The following is a 22,457-nucleotide window of genomic DNA, read 5'->3' as shown; positions in this document are numbered from 1 at the left end:
TGTGAAGTAAGAGCAAAATGTATGTTTGATACATTCAGTCATGAGTATTTTATACTCTTATTATTCCTGTTAAGAGTATCTGGAATATGCACTTCTTACAGTGGCCATGTTACACAGTACTCTGCTCAAATGTAGGTAATGTTAGACATGAGTCTCCTGGAATTAGACCTCAGTACTGTTAAAGTTGATTTACTGACCCGTTGCTGTGTCAATAAAAGTGCAAAAAATAAGAGTGCTTCTGGTGTCTTGCTTTAAGATAAAGTCCCATATTTTTTTTGTTGTAGCTTTTTGAACAGATGGTGTCTTATTCTCAGCGATTTTTTTCTAATTATTGTTCTCAGAGTTAAGATTTAATTCTTATATTTAACTCAATCAAGAAAGAAACAATTCAGTCTCTTTCCTTGTAATAAGTCAAATTTTCTTCATTTAAGCATAAATTTTAGACAGTTTTGTCTAGTTAAAAGGCATCGATTAATTTCTAGTTTTAACAATTCTAGTCAAGCAACTTTTGCTCACCACAATGGCAGATTTTTTTTCTTCTCAAAACAAGAAACTTTTGTCAGATTTAAGAATATTTGGCCTGTTTCAAGTATAACTGTTTATGCAGTGCCGGATCTCAGTGGGGGGTACACTGCGAAAACTCAAAATCTTATCAAGTATATTTGTCTTGTTTCTAGTCAAAATTTCTAATCACACTTAAAATACGAGAAATCAGCTACAGAGCAACATTTCAGTGAGATATAGGAACTTGTGAAAAAGTCTTGAAAACATATTGTTTTATTTTATTGTTTTATTTTTTGTACCTTTTTAACATTTCACAAAGTAAACTTGTTTTGTATTATGAACACATGTTTTTGTTGGCTGGTTAGAGTTACTTTAATAAATGCACGACATCTTGCATTACTTAAGAGTGCTTGTGGATTAGATTTATACATTTTAACTTAACATATGAGTTTTACTTCTAGTGTGAAGTAGAAGAAAGCAGAAAACGGACCAAATCAGACAATCTGTGATTTATTATTCCACATCTGAAAACAGAGGATCAGAAATCATTTCAACTTTTCACTCTCGGCATGTGGGTAGGACTAACACACCACTATTACATCTCTGACGCATTGCCACAGTACCAGTAGATAATCCTCTGGTACACCTGAACTCTATTATTTCATCATGAACTAAATACTTAGTGCCACTTGATTTCAAGGTGATGTTATGCTGTCTCATTTCATCTTCATTCACAATGCAAGGCCCTGCAAGAGACAAAGATATAAGAATATTATGATAAAGATGTAAAAGAATATTATGATAAAATTATTCTTAATATTGGGGAGAACTGTAACTTACTGAGGCATCTCATGTGTCCAGTCCATTCACCATAGAGGCAGGTTTTGTAAGGTTCTCCCTCCATAATGTAGTGACTCTGACACATGTATTCAATAGTTTCATTATGGCTGTAATGCTCTTTGATGGCAGTCTTGGTGTCTCCATCCTCAAGAGCTGGAGGTATCCCACAGGGTGGAATTTCTGAAAATAAGTGAAGAGCCAAGATTGACAAAAAGATGATCACGTGGTGCAGCTGTGATACTTTCAGGAACGTTGGTATGCTGGCTTTTGAGGAAATGCTGTTCAATTATGTTTTTTCCTTCAATGAAAAATGCCTCAAAACCTTAGAAAGAAACATGTAGCTGTATTTGTTTTCCTGAGTAACTAATATTATTTTCTCATATTTATTCTATATATCGTTTACTGAAGGACATGAATAATTAAGTAAATGTCTAAAACATGCATTTGCTAATAATAAGCATTAAAAGTTTTCTTAACCATTCATTAATTTACTTAAGAAACTGTTCCCTTAATCACAAGTAGCAGATCTGAGTTTTTTTTCTTTTTGACATTTTTCAGGGAATTGAATTCATATGATGCTATAATAAGTGAATTCATTTGAAATTGAACACAGTTTCACAAATTTAGTATTTGTATCCATTCTTGCCGGGGGAGCTAGATGATTTTTGTGGGGGTGGCCAGCCTGAAAATATGATTTACACATGATTTTAAATTCAAAATCCAGAAACTCACAATTCACTTACTGTTCTGTACTACTACAAAACACTGTGTGGCTACAACACGCAACTCAATGATGTGGTCGTACATGCTACTTGCAAACTGAAATAGTAGTAAAAGAAAAAGCCAATTTTCGCCTCTTGTATCCTCGATCTTGTTCTTTCAGTCACTACCCACAGCTTGTGACCATAGGTGAGGGTAGGGACGTAGATCAACTGGTAAATCAAGAGCTTCTCTTTTACACTCAGATCTCTCTTGAACAAGATGGACCAGTATACCGCATCACCAATCCATTTGTGGATCTCCTGCTCTCTTCTCCCCTCAGTTGTGAACAAGACCCCGAGATACTTAAACTCCGAGAAACACTTGGGGCAGGAACTCATCCCTGACCTGGAGTGGGCACTCCACCCTTTTCCAGCTGAAGACCATAGCGTCATATCTGGAGGTGGTGATTCTCATTCCCACCGCTTCACAGTCAGCTCCGAACTGTTCCAGTGCAAACTGGAGGCTTGCCTAGATTATTTTGTGCACTGGAATTTAATAGTACAATTTTAAATAGTATATTACTAATAGTAAGAAAGTAAGTAAGTAAAATTTATTCATATAGCACTTTTCACAGATAAAAATCACAAAGTGCTTTACAACACAGGAAATGGAAATATAAAAACAATATAACAGTAAATAAAACAATGTAAAACAATAAAACTATAAAAACAGCATAAGAAGAAATTAATCAAATGCTTTTCTAAATAAAAATGTCTTCAGCTGTTTCTTAAAAGAATCAATGGAGTCCGTGCAGCGAAGAGACAGTGGGAGAGAATTCCCCAACCGTGGTGCCACAGTCTGAAAAGCCCGATCACCACGAGTTTTAAAACGAGTGTGCGGTACCACCAGCAGTCTCTGATCTAATGACCTTAAAGCCCGAGAAGATGTATGTGGTTTCAGCAGGTCAGATAAATATTGAGGAGCTTGACCATGTAGGGCCCTAAAGGTTAGAACTAAAATTTTAAAATGAAACCTAAAATTTACAGGCAACCAGTGAAGGGAGGCCAAGACTGGAGTGATATGCGATCTTCTCTTGGTGCCTGTTAAGAGACGTGCTGCAGCATTCTGCACAGTCGGAAGACGATTTAAGGCTGATTGGTTAAAACAAGTAAAAAGGCCATTACAATAGTCTAAACGAGAAGAAATAAAAGCATGAATAATCATCTCACGTTCAAGCTTTGATACCATTAGTCTGAGTTTAGAAATATTCCGTAAATGATAAAAACAGTTTCGGACCAGCTGCTTAGAATGCTGCTCGAGCGACATCGAGCTGTCAAATATGGCACCGAGGTTTCTAAGGGTTGATTTTACAGAAGGGTCTAAGAAGCTGATATGCTGTCTAATTTCTGGGACCATGTGGTCTGGAGCAATAATTAGAGTTTCTGTTTTATCAGAGTTTAGTTGGAGAAAATTATCATTTAACCATTTGTTGATTTCTGTCAGGCAATTACTTAAATTAGACAATTTATAAAACTCAGACATTTTGAAGGAACAGTATAGTTGGATGTTGTCAGCATAGAGATGATAGGAGATATATTTATAGCGCTTAATAATTTGGCCTAGGGGAAATACATAAAGTAAAAAGAGAATTGGACCCAGGACAGATCCCTGAGGTACCCCACACGGCAAAACTGTTGATTCTGATGTGACATGATTCATGCAAACAGTAAAAGATCTCTCAGACAGATTTGATATAAACCATTTTAAAACAACACCAGTAATCCCAAACAAGTTCTTGAGTCTGTTTATCATGATACTGTGATCTACTGTGTCAAGAGCAGAGCTGAGATCCAACAGGACCAGCACTGTATATTCTCCAGAGTCTGCTGCCATCAAGATATCACTAGATACTCTAAGTAAGGCCGTTTCAGTGGAATGCAATTTACGAAAACCAGACTGGAACAGCATTTTTAACGGCATTTTTATCCAGAAAATAGTTAAGTTGTTCTACTACTGCTTTTTCTAAAATTTTCGATATAAAAGGCAATTTGCATATTGGCCTATAACTGTTAGGAAGAGATGGATCCAGCTGGGGTTTCTTTCATTTTGGCTCAACAATAGCTTGTTTAAAGAAGCTGGGGACTGAGCCAGTATGAAGAGAAGTATTTATCATTTCCACAATATAGGGGCCAATTGAATCAAACACACTAGTGAAAAATGAAGATGGAAGGACATCAAGGGGGCTTGAAGTCTGTTTTATATGACAAAGCAGGCATCTGATGTCTTGTAATGTAAAAGGAGTAAAAGAGGACCAAGTATCAGAGGAGAGCAAGTTGAAAGTTTGATATTGAGAAGATGATGGAGAGAGTAGTATAGTATAAATAGTATAGAATAGAATAGTATAAAATGTTGTGTGTGTGCGTCTGCTGTTTGTGAGCTGGAAAGGTGCCAGTGTCCCTGAGACATTTTCACAGCATGCACATAATCATGTGGTAAAAGATTTCAGTCTGTGTAACTGTAATAAAGAAAACAAAATCAAAAATTTTCTGTGTTAAAAATAGTACAGGATACTCCCAATACCTAGCTTCCAAACACTCACTGCTTTTTAACCATTTCCAGTTTCTCATTGCTGCAGTGAAACTGAAATTAATGCCCAGTTCTTACAGGTTTTTTTTGATGATGTAAAGTATTTGCCCCACCATTTTTATTTATTTATGTCATGTACGTACGTAAACACTTAATGGCGAGCTCCTTCCATTCCCCAGCTATGCAGTTAATCGTAGCTTTTCCTTCCATAATGTAATTGTCAAAGCACTGATAGGTTACTTCAGAGCGAGATGGGTATTGCTTCCGATAACAAGTTGTAATAACAGCATTTTCAACTTTGGGTGGAGGGCTGCAGTTATCATGATTAGCTGTAAGACATCACAACATGTACACTATTAATTTACACTCTGTAATCTTTTCATAAAAACATGCATCAAAATAATGCTTGAGGTGACTGACATTTACAGATATCATCAAGTGATCCATTTAAATCCCATCGTCCGTCACGACAGGTTAATTCCTCAATCTTAGCAGAGTATCCTTCATTGCAATCAATGAATATCATTTCTTGGGTCTGTCCGTGTTGTTCAGTATTCCCTAGTATTCCTTCCCCATTAGGAATCTCAGGAGCTTCTCGACACTTTTGTTCCTCTAAGGTGGATATGATTACAAACAATCAGGCAAAATATTACAGATGGATGAAATCCATTTCCATATTTAAAAATGTGATCAGAATAAGCAATGGAAGAAACTCTGTATGAATGCACTTATTGTAAGATATTACAGAAAATATTTTCACACCAGTTTTCTTAAACATAACTGCAGATAAAACTCAAATGTTAAAAAGATGTTTAAAACAGATTTCAAAACTTACAGTGGGGCAAAAAAGTATTTAGTCAGCCACCGATTGTGCAAGTTCCCCCACTTAAAATGATGACAGAGGTCAGTAATTTGCACCAGAGGTACACTTCAACTGTGAGAGACAGAATGTGGAAAAAAAAATCCATGAATTCACATGGTAGGATTTGTAAAGAATTTATTCGTAAATTAGGGTGGAAAATAAGTATTTGGTCACCTCAAACAAGGAAAATCTCTGGCTCTCACAGACCTGTAACGTCTTCTGTAAGAAGCTTTTCTGTCCCCCACTCGTTACCTGTATGAATGGCACCTGTTTGAACTCATCATCTGTATAAAAGACACCTGTCCACAGCCTCAAACAGTCAGACTCCAAACTCCGCCATGGCCAAGACCAAAGAGCTTTCGAAGGACACCAGGAAAAGTATTGTAGACCTGCACCAGACTGGGAAGAGTGAATCTACAATAGGCAAGCAGCTTGGTGTGAAAAAATCAACTGTGGGAGCAATCATCAGAAAATGGAAGACATACAAGACCACTGATAATCTCCCACGATCTGGGGCTCCACGCAAGATCTCATCCCGTGGGGTCAAAATGATCATGAGAACGGTGAGCAAAGATCCCAGAACCACACGGGGGGACCTGGTGAATGACCTGCAGAGAGCTGGGACCAAAGTAACAAAGGTCACCATCAGTAACACACTACAACGGCAGGGAATCAAATCCCGCAGTGCCAGACGTGTTCCGCTGCTGAAGCCAGTGCATGTCCAGGCCCGTCTGAAGTTTGCCAGAGAGCACATGGATGATACAGCAGAGGATTGGGAGAATGTCATGTGGTCAGATGAAACCAAAGTAGAACTTTTTGGTATAAACTCAACTCGTCGTGTTGGAGGAAGAAGAATACTGAGTTGCATCCCAAGAACACCATACCTACTGTGAAGCATGGGGGTGGAAACATCATGCTATGGGGCTGTTTTTCTGCCAAGGGGACAGGACGACTGATCCGTGTTAAGGACAGAATGAATGGGGCCATGTATCGTGAGATTTTGAGCCAAAACCTCCTTCCATCAGTGAGAACTTTGAAGATGAAACGAGGCTGGGTCTTCCAACATGACAATGATCCAAAACACACCGCCCGGGCAACAAAGGAGTGGCTCCGTAAGAAGCATTTGAAAGTCCTGGAGTGGCCTAGCCAGTCTCCAGACCTCAACCCCATAGAAAATCTGTGGCGGGAGTTGAAAGTCCGTGTTGCTCGGCGACAGCCCCAAAACATCACTGCTCTCGAGAAGATCTGCATGGAGGAATGGGCCAAAATACCAGCTACTGTGTGTGCAAACCTGGTAAAGACCTATAGTAAACGTTTGACCTCTGTTATTGCCAACAAAGGTTATGTTACAAAGTATTGAGTTGTATTTTTGTTATTGACCAAATACTTATTTTCCACCCTGATTTACGAATAAATTCTTTACAAATCCTACCATGTGGATTCATGGATTTTTTTTTCACATTCTGTCTCTCACAGTTGAAGTGTACCTCTGGTGCAAATTACTGACCTCTGTCATCATTTTAGGTGGGGGAACTTGCACAATCGGTGGCTGACTAAATACTTTTTTGCCCCACTGTATATTTTTCTACCTAAACATCTTATACTCCCCATCTTGACATTGGTATTGAACAAGTCACTGTGTTTGCGTCAAGCTAATAACAGAAGATACTTTAATTAGAAACTTTAATTACCAATACAGCTTTCAACTCCAGACCAAACACCGTGCACACATGTGGCTTCACCCCACCAGCCTTTGCTGAGAGGTTTGTAACCATCCTCACACCTGAAGTAAAGTTTGTCACCATGTTGCCAAACTTTAAGTCTGCGGTCAAAGCTCGTTGTTGGACATCCTGTTATAGCTATCAGAAAGACAGATATTACATTTAGATATTATCAAAGAGCAGTCAGAATACATTCTTGTGTTATTAGTAGTGATTCATAGATAACATTATTCAACTATCTTTGGACTAGGCTTAAATATCCTTAATACTATTGAATAGACTGTGTAATGTCTGTTATTAAGTGACTAGCATTGAATCCTGCTGACTTTGGCAAACCTCCATTTCGTGTGGTTTTTGATTGTCTTTACGTGAGATGTTTGGATGAAATTTGGTTCATGACTGTCACTACTATTAGACTTTCAGACTGCAGCTTTAGATTCTTACCAAAACAGCAAAAACCTCAGCCACAAGTGAGACTGAGCTTTCAACTTGCATTTGACTTTTACCACTGCCATCTTAATGGATGGGTTCACCCGGGTCTACGCCTTTAGCAAACTAGTGAACTCAGTAGGCATTAACAAACATACTTCTCTTTTGTATTTACCACCCCAATATCAAATTTTTTGAGATGCAGTACAAAAGGTAAATGAAAAGATACAGAAATGATTTGCAAATGTCATAAACTGAAAAATACACAATTTTAGGATTTTTCTTTTTTAAATTTGATGCTAGCGACACATCTGAAAGAAGTTGACAAGGAAAGAGTCATCCTTTCTACTAGCATCCCTTCTTATATATTAGAATTGAAGAAATCAGGTGCTGGACCTTTGGGACAGCCGCCCTGTGGAATAGGCTTTTAGTTGCGCAAAGCCTTCCCATGATGTGTCAGATGTTAGTGAGCGAGGACCCAAAATGCAGACTCAGGGAAGCAGAGGGAGCTAAACAAAACAAGAGCTGGTGATTTCAACTGATAAACAGACACAAATCAAATAATAATTTTTTTTATATTTGCGGTTCTATTTCTTACAGGAGCATGTGTAACAGAAAACAATACCTCATCTCATTATTATTATTTTTGTTGTGTATGGTAAAGATCAATATAGACTATCCAGTCACTTATACACTGCAATCCAAAGTGTAATTAAAGAAATATTATATAAATAATACATAAATATCTTATTCGAATGGTTACTGTCATGAGTGAAAGTTAGAAAGTCAGCCACTGGAGTTGGAGCTCCATTCACTCATATCAGCAAGGAGAGAATGGCACAATGTACTGTAAATTCATTAAGATCAAACAGCCTCTGTTTTAATAAAACAGACTTTTACAGCTATGACTCCATCTGTTCTCTGTAAAATGTTATTTACTGCATTAACTGACTTCATGGTCAGTATATAACGTTACTCATATACTGCACTGACATAAGGAATATATATATACCTGAAAATTAAATGTTAGAAAAACAAATTCATTAATTAGAGGCGACCTACTTCTTAACAGTTTTTTTTTTTAATTCTCACTGATGCTTCTGGTGTGAATCTCTCATAAAGAACAGCAGGAGGTTCGCTATGACAAAAACTCCAGACCCTGAGTAAAACATCATGCCCATTATCATGATATGGCAATAGCCAAACTGGCCTCCAGGTGTCACTTTGGAGATTTCAGATTGAGGAAAAAAGATGAATGAAGCAAAACCAGAAGCAAAACATAAGGAACACAAACTCTCAAAATAAAACAGGAAGTGAGATATCACAGAAGACACATAAATGAACTAAATAAAAGGAAGACGACACAAGCATGGAAGACTAAAGCAGGAATCAAACTAATAGAAGTGGGAATTAGGAATAGAAGTAAATGTGAACGCTAAACAAAAAAAGGATTCAAACAGATACTTAAGCCAAGGTTAAAGTCGGATGCAGACATGGACAACCGGAGACCCAAAGTGTTATGGTAAGGACTAACTCAAGAGTTCATGCAGCACCCTCTGGTGGTTGTGCCGTGTGTATTGTATGTTGCAGTTTGGCAATAAAGGGAGTCGCCACGATAAGACAGAGCTGTCCCAGTGTCGTTTATGGCGTTGCTATTAAAGTCACGAGAGCTACCAAAACATGGTGTCAGAAGTGCTCGGGAGAGAAGAAGAACATAACGGAACACGGAAACTTCCTCACCGGAGAGAACTCGCCCTGCAAGGTTGCAATAACAGCCACAGTAAGAGCTAAGCTAACAAATTAGCAAGAAGCGCTAACTAGCATCTCGCGACTAGCAACATGGCGGCCGCACCAGCAGCCTTTCAAGTATCACCGCCGTCGAAGTTTGATTTTTCAAAGCCGGAAGAGTGGCCGAAATGGATCCGACGCTTCGACAGGTTCAGGATAGCATCCGGACTCGAGCTACAATCGGACGAAAACCAGGTTAACACTCTGATATATACAATGGGCGATGAAGCTGAAGACGTGATCACCTCGTTGAACCTGACCGAAGAGGAGGCGAGTGAGTACCACACTCTCAAAGACAAACTCGAGGCACACTTTGTAGTCAGAAGAAATGTTATCTTTGAACGTGCAAAGTTCAACCAAAGGCAGCAAGAAGCAGGAGAGACTGCAGACGGGTTTATTACATCCCTATATGCCTTGGCTGAGCATTGTGGCTACGGGGCGCTGCACAGTGAAATGATAAGAGACAGACTCGTTGTCGGAATAAGAGACAAGAGACTCTCGGAGCAACTACAAATGGATGCGGAGCTCACATTAGAAAAAGCAGTGATACGGATTCGCCAAAGTGAACTTGTTAAGAAACAACAGGATCTTCTTAAAAACAACTTCAAGCAGGAGAATCTTTGCAACGTGGACATCGTTAAAGCAAAAACGAAACACTTCAAACCACGAAAGACTGTACCACAAACCACGGAGAGGAATGTGAAAAGCCAATGCAACCGATGTGGAAAGACACCCTTTCACAGCAAACACCAGTGCCCAGCCAGAGAGGTACTCTGCAATCAGTGCAAAAAGAAAGGTCACTACGCAAGAGTATGTAGGTCTGGGGCAGTGGGAGAAATACGTGCAGTGGGTGGTAACAGAGAAGAAAGAGAAATAGCATTTCTGGGAACGGTAGCCTCAGATAGAACAGAGGATGCGTGGTTGACTAAAGTAAAAGTTAACAATGCAGACTGCTGGCTAAAAATTGATACAGGAGCGGACGTAACCGTCTTGCCTGAAAAAGAGTACAACACTCTAGCACAAAAACCGCAGCTGCAACCCACAGATCTGAAACTATATGGGGTGGGAATGTCTCCATTAACAGTTAGAGGGAAATTTACTGCTAACTTGAGCACTCCAAGCAAAGCTACAGTACAGCCTGTGTATGTAGTAGCAGACCTGACACAAGGATTACTAAGCCGCATAGCGAGCGTAGCACTCGGGTTAGTGGCTAGAATAGAAACTGTGTCACTCACTTCAGTAGAAACAGTGAAGCAGCAGTTTCCAACACTATTCAGTGGGTTAGGCCGGATGGCGGGGGAATACAAAATTGAGCTTAAAGCAGACGCCAAACCGTTTGCCCTGTCAACTCCAAGAAGAGTCCCGCTTCCCCTGTTACCCAAAGTCAAAAGAGAGCTTGCTCGGATGGAAGAGTTAGGTGTAATCTCCAGAGTAGAGCAGCCTACCGACTGGTGTGCAGGAATGGTTCCAGTACCTAAACCAAACAGAGATGAAGTGCGTGTGTGCGTGGACTTGACCAAACTAAATAATTCTGTGAAAAGAGAAAGACACATGTTGCCATCAGTTGAGCACACCCTAGGACAGCTAGAGGGCGCAAAGTTGTTCTCAAAACTCGACGCTAACTCAGGGTTTTGGCAAATACCTTTGTCCAAACAGTCAGCTCTTCTCACAACCTTCATCACGCCATTCGGAAGGTTCTGTTTTAATAGACTTTGTTTTGGCATATCTTCGGCCCCCGAACACTTCCAAAAACGAATGTCTCAGCTTTTAGAGGGGCTGGAAGGAGTCGTCTGCCAGATGGATGACATTCTGGTTTATGCTGACACACAAATCCAGCACGACAAGAGACTGATCGCAGTCCTGGAACGGCTCACAAAAGCTGGGGTGACATTGAAAAGTGAGAAGTGTGAGTTTGCAAAGACCTCAATCAAGTTCCTCGGACAGATCATCGATGCTGCAGGAGTCAAAGCAGACCCGGAGAAAGTGAAAGCAGTCAGCAACATGGAAGCGCCCACGGATGTGGGTGGAGTGAGACGATTCCTAGGAATGGTTAATCATCTAGGCAAGTACCTTCCCCACTTAGCAGAGAAAACACAGCCGTTGAGAGAACTACTCAGTACCAAAAACATGTGGTGTTGGAGTGAGGCTCAACAAACAGCATTTGACAACATTAAGGCAGAACTGAGTAAACCACCGAACTTGGCACTCTACAACCCCAAAGCACAAACAACAGTATCAGCTGATGCATCCTCCTATGGACTAGGAGCGGTGCTACTTCAGAAACAAGAGGATGACGCAACCAAACCAGTGGCCTTCGCTTCAAGAGCATTAACCCCCACGGAACAGAGGTACGCTCAAATAGAGAAGGAAGCGTTAGCCATAACCTGGGCATGTGAGCGATTCTCTGATTTTCTTATAGGCATTGAGTTCCATGTTGAGACAGATCACAAGCCTTTAGTACCACTTTTGGGCTCCAAGAACTTAGACGAACTGCCACCACGAGTACAAAGACTGAGAATGAGATTAATGAGGTACTCTTTCACCATCTCACATGTCCCAGGCAAACACATCGCAACTGCAGACGTGCTGTCCAGAGCACCAGAAAAAACTGTTTGTGACGAGACATTAAGAGACGAAATGAACCTGTATGCACATCAGGTGATCTCAGGTCTTCCTGCAACAGAGGAGAGACTACAACAAATAAGAGAGCAGCAAGACAAAGACGAAACACTAAAACAAATCAAACTCTACTGCAAGAATGGCTGGCCGGACAAACTCAAAATACCAGGTCCATGTTTCCCATACCACCAGCATGCAGGGGACCTGACTGTTGAAGATGAACTTCTCCTAAAAGGTATGCGTATAGTTATCCCAAAAATATTACAAAAAGATGTTTTGACACGACTGCACACAGGTCACCAGGGCATTGTAAAGTCCAGGGAACGAGCCAAGCAGTCGGTATGGTGGCCAGGACTGAGCTCTCAACTACAACAGCTGGTAGCAGAATGTGAGACGTGTGCAAAGGTGAGACAGCAACCCAGAGAAACACTCATGCCAACTGAGTTTCCTACACGGCCGTGGGAGTTAGTTGGTGCTGATCTTTTTGAGTGGAGTAACAGCCAGTATTTGGTTGCAGTGGACTATTTCTCACGATACATAGAAATAGCTAAGCTGTCCTCTACCACATCAGCAGCAGTGATTGACCACTTAAAGTCCATATTCGCACGCCACGGCATTCCAACAGAGTTAAGGTCGGATAACGGTCCACAATTCTCCTCAGAACATTTCCAAAAGTTTGCTTCAGGGTGGGGCTTTGCCCACACCACTTCCAGCCCGAGATTCCCTCAGAGCAATGGTGAGGCTGAAAGAGCAGTGAGAACAGTAAAGAGCCTTCTACAGAAAGAAGGAGACCCATATCTTGCTCTCATGGCATATCGCGCCACACCACTTGCCAATGGACATAGCCCTGCAGAGCTTCTGATGGGGAGGAAACTTCGTACCACAGTTCCCATACTTCCATCCTGCCTCAACCCAGGCTGGACAAACATCACTAAACTGAGAGAGAGAGAAGGGAAGGAGAGAGAAAAACAGTGGAAATGGTTCAACAACAGACACAGAGCACAAGACCTCACAGGACTACACCCAGGAGATCAAGTCTGGATAACAGACATGAAAACAAATGGAACTATATCAGGCAGAGCAGAGACGCCGCGTTCTTACCTTGTTGAGACCCCGAGAGGACTTCTACGTCGAAACAGGAGCCATCTCATCACACTAAAAGAGACCAAGACGGAACCGACAGAACAGCAGATCCCTGTCATACCAGAAGACAGCAGCAGCCCGGTTTCGAACCAGGCACAGCAGTGTCTTACACCACCGAATGACCGGATTACTGAGAAAAGATATCCCACCAGAGACAGAAACCCACCGAGGTACCTTAAAGACTTTGAAGTAGGTAGTAGGTACTCTCGAGCACCTGAGTGACCAGCCAGGGGCAGAATAATCCCCTCACTCAGCGGAAGGATTGGAAAGTCTACCCCACCTTCATAGTTGGATAAGTTCACACAGTTAAATAAAATAATTGTTATAAAGTGGAAACAATAAATGTCCGTTACAGAATAAAAGTTAACGTAACAGCATTGAAATATTCAGCTACAAGTTAAGTTGCAGTGAATGTAGTGTTGACATAAATGTGGATTAGCACAGGAAACATTATGGTTATAATGTACTCAGAAAGGGGGATGTTATGGTAAGGACTAACTCAAGAGTTCATGCAGCACCCTCTGGTGGTTGTGCCGTGTGTATTGTATGTTGCAGTTTGGCAATAAAGGGAGTCGCCACGATAAGACAGAGCTGTCCCAGTGTCGTTTATGGCGTTGCTATTAAAGTCACGAGAGCTACCAAAACACAAAGGCCCAGTTATTATTCTGTGTTAAACTTCTTTGATGTCTGCTCGATGTCTACCACCAGGTGCAATACCATACAAATTCTTTTTGGATAAGTTAGCTCCGTCAAAAAAAAAATCAGTACCTTGGCACGAAACCTCACTCTAACCATCTGATGACAAAATTTACGGCACTGGGATCCGAATGAGCCCCAAGCAGATTTGTATGTGTGGAAAGTATAACCTTTTCTTTATTTTCAGGGCAAGAAATCCCAGAAAAAGATGGACAAGGCGATGACATCATTGTCAAGGAAAATGCATGTTACTCTTTGATAAGAGTAACATGCATTGCTTCACAAAAGAAAAATGTTTGTGGAGCTCATCAAGGAATCTAAAGACAAAGATAGACTAAAGATAGACTTCTGTCAGAGGGCCCGGTGGCGCCAGTGTCCGGCAGCCTCGCCTCTGTCAGTGCGCCCCAGGGCGGCTGTGGCTACAATGTAGGTTGCAATCACCAGTGTGTGAATGTGTGTGTGAATGGGTGGATGACTGAATGTGTAAAGCGCTTTGGGGTCCTTACGGACTAGTAAAGCGCTATACAAATACAGATCATTTACCATTCTGTAGAACCAGATGCTTTTCTGCAAGTTCCCCGATTTGAGAGAATTCATGTTGACTGAACTTTCATATTAGCTTCACTTTTCAGTCCTGAAAGCAATGCTCACCTTTTATATACAGTTTATACATTTGTCTTTTGTCATCAGTTGTTTACAACATTTATATTTGTCATGAAAAACAGTAGTCCTTGAATAACTGAATAAATGTATCCTTTTAAGTTTATTGCATTTTCTTACCTGTACATTCATTAGACCTATGCCAGCCATCTTCTCTACAGGTTAGAGTGAAACTTCCTTCATAACCTCTCCTGCAGTTATACTGGACACGATCGTTGTACCTGTATTCAGCCTGAATTTTTCCAGTAATATCTGCATTATTAAACTGTTGCCTCCTGCATTTTATCTCTGAAAGGAACAAAACCACATTTATTAAGCTTCTGCATTTACTTTGATTCAGATAATTTTGTCATGTAAAACATTCAGATACTTTCATATAATCTTTTAAGTAAAAGCAGCAGCTCCCCAGTGTAAATGTGATTCCATTTAACAGTTCTGTATTTTATATTTGAATATGTTCAGTCAAAGGACAAGAAAAGTGTTCAGTTGTGGATTCAACATCCAGCTGAAAGTTGTTGTGGCAGTAGAAATGTTTCTTGCAGTTTGTACAGAAAATAGTATCCAGTGAGTATTTGTACACTCTTTCGGTTAGTGCTTGGTTAGTACACAAATAAACAAAAAAATGAATGTTATTACCATTTTCTCTCACTATGAACTATCACACAGAGTCTCTAAAATTTATATTGCTGGTTCGTAAGATTTTACTTTATGACTGAATGATCCTTTGAGGCTTCTGTTTGACCAAAGACACTCTGCAGTTCTCTCCTGTTTTCTCAAATATGGACTAATATTAAAGAAATTAAAAACGATCATGTCAGAATTAGAAGAAAAGTGAACTAAACTCCACCATACCTTCACAAAGTGGATTTGGTTCCCATCCATCTCTGGTGCATGTGGCCCGAGTGACGCCATCTTTCCTCCTGTATCCTGATATACATGTGTACCTGACAGTATCACCCAATTTCTTTGTCTCATCACGCCAAGACGCCTCCCAGCGGGACAAAAGTCTATCTTGTGGACGGATACATGTAACCTCTGTAAAGAAAGAAAGACTGGATAATCTTCAAAAAAATTGTTCATCATCCTCATGGCTGATTGAACTACATGAAAGCAAAGAACAGTGAGCTTAGAATATGTGTCTAAAGCTTTTGTAGTTTTATACCTTGACATACTGGTCTGACAGACCACTGTCCATCCTCATTGCAAGTAGTCTCAACTGAGCGCGTGCGGGTTCTCCCAATCCAGTATCTCTCCTCACATGTAACTGTTACCGTTTCACCAGGTGAAAACCTACTTCTATGAGCAGGTCTTACGAGGACACAGAGGACGCAGCGGAGGATCTGAGAACACGGGGCATAGAGGTGGTCCCCACACGCGCAAACTCGGGACCCAGCACCGAAGAGAAAGTATGTAACGCATTTTCATGGCAAGGACCACTCCTTGCCATGTCCCTCTCCATATGTGGATATGGAGAGGGACAGAGGGCCACGAATGGAAACTCGAGTCCGACGCAAACTGCGGGAATATAGAAGAGACTACTAAATATGAATGACAAGGAGGATAGGAGCTACACTCACAGGCAAGCAGTCTAAATAAGAAGGTAATATGCTCTATTTGGTTTCATTGTGTCCAAGTCGGTATGTTGATAGTTCAGTTGATCAGATTTATAAGTTACCATATATGTTGGACTCATCTAGTGTAAGTGGGATATACCAGTTGGACAGTCGCCACAACACTAGGGAAAGCCCCCACCATATGGTGGGTCCTTTCTCTCCTCTCTCCAACAGGGACCTAAAGGGGTCGAATGATCCTGAGTATATGGACGACTCTATATTGGTTCTATTGTTTTTGTGTACTAATCTTAGTTTTGTGTTAACAGTGGGGGCACAATGTTTTATTTCAGTGACATTTGGAATGCACATTCATGGTTCTGTCTGGCGGTATAATAAAGCCAAATGTTAAAGGTACTCTCACTTAACGTAAATGGACTCCAAAGCCCGACAAAGCAGGGAAAAATTCTTAGTAAACCGAAAAGAGAGGATATTGATGTGGCATTTCTACAAGAGACACATTTGGTGGGCCTTGAGCACGAGACACTTAAGAGACAAGGTTTCAAGCACGCTTATTACTCTTCAAATGGTTTAAGACATACAAGAGGAGGGGGGTTATTTTAATATCAGGGAAGGTCATTCTTGAACACTTTGCTACAATTAGGGATAGAGAAGGCAGATTTATCCTGGTACAGGGCAAATTGGATGGGGAATTGATCACGTTCTATAATGTTTATATTCCTCCAGGTTCCACATTTGATTTCTATATGCAAGTACTCGAGAAAGTAGTGACAGAGGCACAGGGATTACTTGTCTGCGGAGGAGACCTTAATATTACATTAAAACCACATCTGGACGCATCGGGGAAGAGAATATCTCAATCACAAAAACTAACTAGAAAACTGAACCTTCTGATAGAGGAGATGGGATTGGTGGATACTTGGAGGCGTCTTAATCCAACGGCAAGGAACTATACTTACTATTCATCTCCACATGCAACTTATTTGAGAATAGACTACTTCCTCACTTTTGGTACTGATATGAACAAAATACACGAGTACCATATTGGGCCAATGGACCTTTCAATCATTGCCCTCAATATTTATCTTTAAACTCTACTCAAAGGAGAAAAATAACCAACTGGAAATTAAATTCTAGTATACTGAACGAACGGACATGTGAACAGTTGACAAAAGACCAGTAGGCAAGTAGGGTAAAGTGTCTTGCCCAAGGACACAACGACCAGGACAGAGAGCCCAGGGATCGAACCGGTGACCTTCCGGTTACAGATACACTTCCCAACCCCCTGAGCCACGGCCACGGTCGCCACGCCTGATAAAGATGAGTTACCCCCACCGATTTTGTGGGATGCGTGCAAAGCAGTGATGAGAGGAAAAGTTATTGCTATAACCTCCAATATTAAAAAATCCAAAGTTGCAAGATTCCAGAAGTTGCAGTTGGAACTATTGTAATTAGAGGCCACACATAAAAATACTATTGATACTAAGACAAAATTAGAAATGGCAAAGAAGAGAAATTTAATTAATGAGATATACACTCATGACATCCAAACGAAATTAATGTTGACCAAACAAAGATATTATGAGGGGGGAGCTAAATATATGAAACAATTGGCATATAGATTTAGGAAACAACAAGCAGACAGAACAATGTACAGGATAAGGGACCCGGAAACCAAAATGGAAATGCAGGGTATAGAGGAAATTAAGGATTGCTTTAAGAGATACTATGAAAAATTATATTCACAACCACCCACAAACAACGATGATCAAATGGAGAGTTTGCTTGACATGTTACACCTCCCTAAACTTACAGTAGAAGAAAACAAATCATTAGTGAAGCAAATTACAAGGGAAGAACTTCACATGGCGATTGGAAAACTTAAGGCAAACAAATCTCCAGGTACAGATGGTTTTACTGCGGAGTGGTGTAAGAAATTAGGGGAACCTTTGACACCGGTCTTACTTAAAACATTTAATTGGCTACTTACGAAACTAGAATGTTCCAACTACAGGCCAATAAGTGTATTAAATGTAGATTACAAATTGTTTACGTCAATCATAGCACGGAGACTTGAAGGGTCTAGACCAAACTGGATTTGTTAGGTCGCACCAAACCCACGATAGTGTTAAGAGAACTCTGCAAATTATTAGACATATTAATCTAAATAAAATACCAGCTATATTATTGAGTCTAGATGCTGAAAAAGCTTTCGACTCTGTGAGATGGGAATTTTTATTCCAAGCAATGCTTAGATTTGGGTTTAATGGGTCCATCATTACAATATTGAGGGCTTTGTATAATAGCCCAACTGTAAAAATAAAGATTAACGGTGAACTTTCAGATGCTTTTAAGCTTGAAAGGTCCACAAGACAAGGATGCCCACTGAGTCCACTCTTATTTGCTATTTTTATAGAGCCATTGGCTCAAAGGATTAGGCAGAATGGTAAAATAAAAGGGATTAATATTGCTGGAAGTGAGCAGAAATTGGCCTTGTTCGCAGATGATGTTTTGGTTTACTTATCAAAACCTACTGAATCACTTATGGAGCTCATGTCAGTGTTAAAGGAGTATGGGCTATACTCGAGTCGGGATATAAATTGAATATACAAAAAACCCAAGTTCTTAGTGGGCGACCGTGGCTCAGGGGGTTGGGAAGCGTATCTGTAACCGGAAGGTCGCCGGTTCGATCCCTGGGCTCTCTGTCCTGGTCGTTGTGTCCTTGGGCAAGACACTTTACCCTACCGCCTACTGGTGATGGCCAGAGGGGCCGATGGCGCGAAATGGCAGCCTCGCTTCTGTCAGTCTGCCCCAGGGCAGCTGTGGCTACAACTGTAGCTTGCCTCCACCAGTGTATGAATGCAAGAGTGAATGAATAGTGGTATTGTAAAGCGCTTTGGGTGCCTTGAAAAGCGCTATATAAATCAAATCCATTATTATTAGTAGCTTTTATAGCCCCCCCCCCCAAAAAAAAAAATCTGCACAGCAAACGCAAACTAAGCTGGGACAAAAGAACTATCAAATATCTGGGCATAAACTTATCAATGGATACAGGGATATAGGGCAAGGGCAACCCTTGGATAGTAAGTTCATTAAAGATATGGGAAAGAGTACTTAAAAAGTATCAATTAAACCAGAGGGCCGGATTCCTTAAGTGGTTTGCATATGACCCAGAATTTTTGCCTAGTAAGAGCGACTCGACATTCAAAACATGGGCAAATAAAGGTTTCACCACATACAGTACCTTGTTGAAAAATGGAAAAGTGATGAGTTTCCAGGACCTTAAGAAAAAGTTTGGGTTGCAAAATCAAGATTTTGTTAGATACTTGCAACTGAGGGACTTCCTGAATAAAAAGTTAAAAAATCCTCAGTTATCGACTGGGAAGGAAGAGATTATATATATATTCGAGAATGCATATAGAGATGCACCCTATCAAAAAATTATTTCCAAATTATATTGTTCACTGATCAATCTACGGGATGATGATACAAGATATGTTAAAGCAAGATGGGAAACAGAGAGCAATCTATCCCTAACAGGAGAGGAATGGGATGGGATCTGTAGGCAGCAGTGGCCAGTAACAAGCTCTCCCTCGTGGAGGGAATTCAGTTGGAAGAATGTAATTCGTTATTTTATTACCTCAGCTCAAAAATCCAATTATTCTCAGAATACAACATGCTGAAGGCATTGTGGACATGCAACAGCAAATCATTTCCACATTTTTTGGGAATGTCCCCGTGTGGTTCCATTTTGGAAGGAAATACATAAGGTCATGGAAACAATCTTCCAAAAGAAAATACAATTTCATTTTGCATTATTGTACCTAGGCAACCTAGAGAGTCTTAATCTATGCAAACTGGATAAATATTTGTTCAGTGTGCTGTCAGTAGCTTCCAAAAAGGCCATAACTCGCCTTTGGCTTAAAGAGGATGCTCCTACTATAGATGAATGGATTGATGTGATATATACTATTTTTGTTATGGAAAGAATAACTTTTAGGCTAAAGTGGCAGGCGGACTCATTTGAAGAATATTGGTTGAAATGGTTGAAATAAGTACAAAATGGGAGGCCCAATTTTGTATAATGTCATTTTATTTCTTGGTTTGTTTCGTTTGTTTTTGTTTTTGTTTTTGTTTTGGTCCGTTTGTCTCTTTTGTTGTTGTTTTGTTTTGCCTTGCTTTTCCCCCCACGGTGATTAAGTTGAATTTGTTGTACATGTTGTATAAATAAGAAAACTAATAAAACATAAATTAAAAAAAGAAAAAGAAAGTGTACATAAAAGGTAATTGCTGATTAACCTGTTGTAAAAGGAAGATTTCTGATAAAGTGAAAGCGATCGCTTTACTGGCAAAACCAGCAAAGTAGCTGCAATGTTTTCTTATTAATTACAATTTTAGAAGTTCAGTTTCAGAGTTGCTGCTCTATTCTCTATCAGGTGGTTGGTGATTGTTTGGCTGTTACTATTTAACTGCTGAAAGAAGGCGCTTCTAAAAGCAATCTTTGCTTTACTGTCACATTTTGGATTGCCGTACTCCAAAGCAGTGGCAGTCCTAGCCTGTCTGGTGCCCTTGGCAAACACTCACCACCACCCCCCTCCACACACACACACACACACACACACACACACACACACACACACACACACACACACACACACACACACACACACACACACACACACACACACACCATATTAAAGATTGTACATCAACATAAAACTGTTGTCGCAACCATACTGAATTTCACCAGAGAAACACACACACACACATATGAAGAGAGAGAGAGTATGCATAGTATGCAAATGGCTACCAAACAGCCATCATAATTCGTCATACAATGAGAACAGGACAAATCAGCAATTGACAATGACTAATTAATATTAAAATCTGCAACATAATGTATTGTTTGGAGTTTAGTCTGTTACTGTTATCATGGTCCGGGTGTGTGCCAGTGTGTCTCCCTCCGAGCCGGCATCTCCACCCCTGGGAGGGGCCTCAGTGTTCTGCTGATTGCTCACACCTGTGGGTAATTTAGCCGGGGTCTCATAAGGCCAGCGCACTCAACCTCTCTTCGCCAGATTCTCAGCTAACCCTAGTTAGTGCAGGGCACCACCGTGATTTCGCACTCGCTTTGTGAATTACCTTGTCTCATCATGTGTTTCTCTCATAGCCACACCAAGCTGCCAAACACTAATCTCTGCCGAAGAGCTCCAACCCGGACGCTGGACCACCTGACAGTCCCACAGGCTGTTCACCCGAACCACCTGCCTGCCTCCACGCCAGGAATTTCGGACCACACACCCGGACCACTCACCCCTCCACGTCACCACCGACCGACTCTGACCCTTTCCCTGGACCCAGTGTGACTCTCCCTCCAGCCCAATCCCCGGAACTGCTGTTTCCACTGACCAAGACCAGATTGCTTACTTAGCCCAGGCTGCTTAAGACCCCTTTGATTCAGTTGTGGCACTTCGCACTTGTTAACCTCACTTTCCAGTTTATGAACACTTACTGAGTAAATAAACATCGTCTCTAAAACTACTTACGTGCTGTTCGGCGTCCTGCATTTGAGTCCTTTCCCCTTTGAGGCGGCCTCGGCCGTGACAACTGTTACTATTTTTACCATTTCTTCTCAGAGCAACTGCAACCCACATAATTTCCTAAGTATTCTGATTCTGATTGTGGAGGTCTAAGTGCTGTCTCCGTAAGTCTGCATTTAAGTCCTACCCTGCCTGCATTACACAGCCAGTTCATGACACCAACTCCTGGATAAACTCCCATTATTCACATTAACATGAAAACCATCAAAATATCATGTAATAATTGAAATCACTTGAAGTACTTACCTTGGCTCTTCACTGACGTCAGTGAACATATGCACAAAAACAGGATTTTGGTTATTGCATGCATGTTGTCTTTGTGCGTCTGATCCCTCAAAGAAAACTAAACACTGCAGACAGAGAAAAAAAAGGTTGTTCAGTGATTTACACAAGTCTGTTCCTGCCTCCAAAAACAATCTCAGGCTCACTGGAAACAGATATAAATACTGTGATCACATGCTGCCACTTTAAAGACACAGTGGGACCCTAACAAACTGTTATAAACACCATAATGCTTCCCTAATGTTATTACACATAACAAAGTCACACACTGCAAAAACTAGATAATTAGATAACTCAGTAGACAAATAGTAGATTTTTCAGGCTGTTATATAAATTATTATTATGAGGTCATGTCATGCCATTAAAAATACAATTCACCAGTTGGTGAAAACACAAATATTTATAAATGGCTAAATGTTGATTTGATTTTTCATCTGCAGGAATCAATAGAGCA

At 40.6% G+C, this 22,457-nt stretch overlaps 1 protein-coding gene across 1 annotated transcript; it reads right to left on the bottom strand.

The window, feature by feature from the left end:
• Positions 1–998: 998 nt before the first annotated feature.
• On the bottom strand, positions 999–22,142 carry LOC113009641 (complement factor H-like). The gene is made up of 8 exons (XM_026148084.1): positions 21,968–22,142; positions 15,403–15,585; positions 14,671–14,838; positions 7,186–7,353; positions 5,053–5,244; positions 4,776–4,961; positions 1,345–1,524; positions 999–1,250 (listed from the first exon to the last, which is right to left on the bottom strand). Exons 1-8 carry the CDS (start codon positions 22,029–22,031, stop codon positions 1,063–1,065), a joined length of 1,329 nt encoding a protein of 442 aa, XP_026003869.1. The 5' UTR covers positions 22,032–22,142; the 3' UTR covers positions 999–1,062.
• Between the last annotated feature and the right edge of the window lie 315 nt (positions 22,143–22,457).

This window comes from Astatotilapia calliptera, chromosome 17 (genome assembly GCF_900246225.1).
Source record: "Astatotilapia calliptera chromosome 17, fAstCal1.2, whole genome shotgun sequence".
Classification (NCBI taxonomy): domain Eukaryota; kingdom Metazoa; phylum Chordata; class Actinopteri; order Cichliformes; family Cichlidae; genus Astatotilapia; species Astatotilapia calliptera.
The sequence above is the reverse complement of the archived record's forward strand: the minus strand, read 5'-3'. Positions and strand labels throughout refer to the sequence as shown.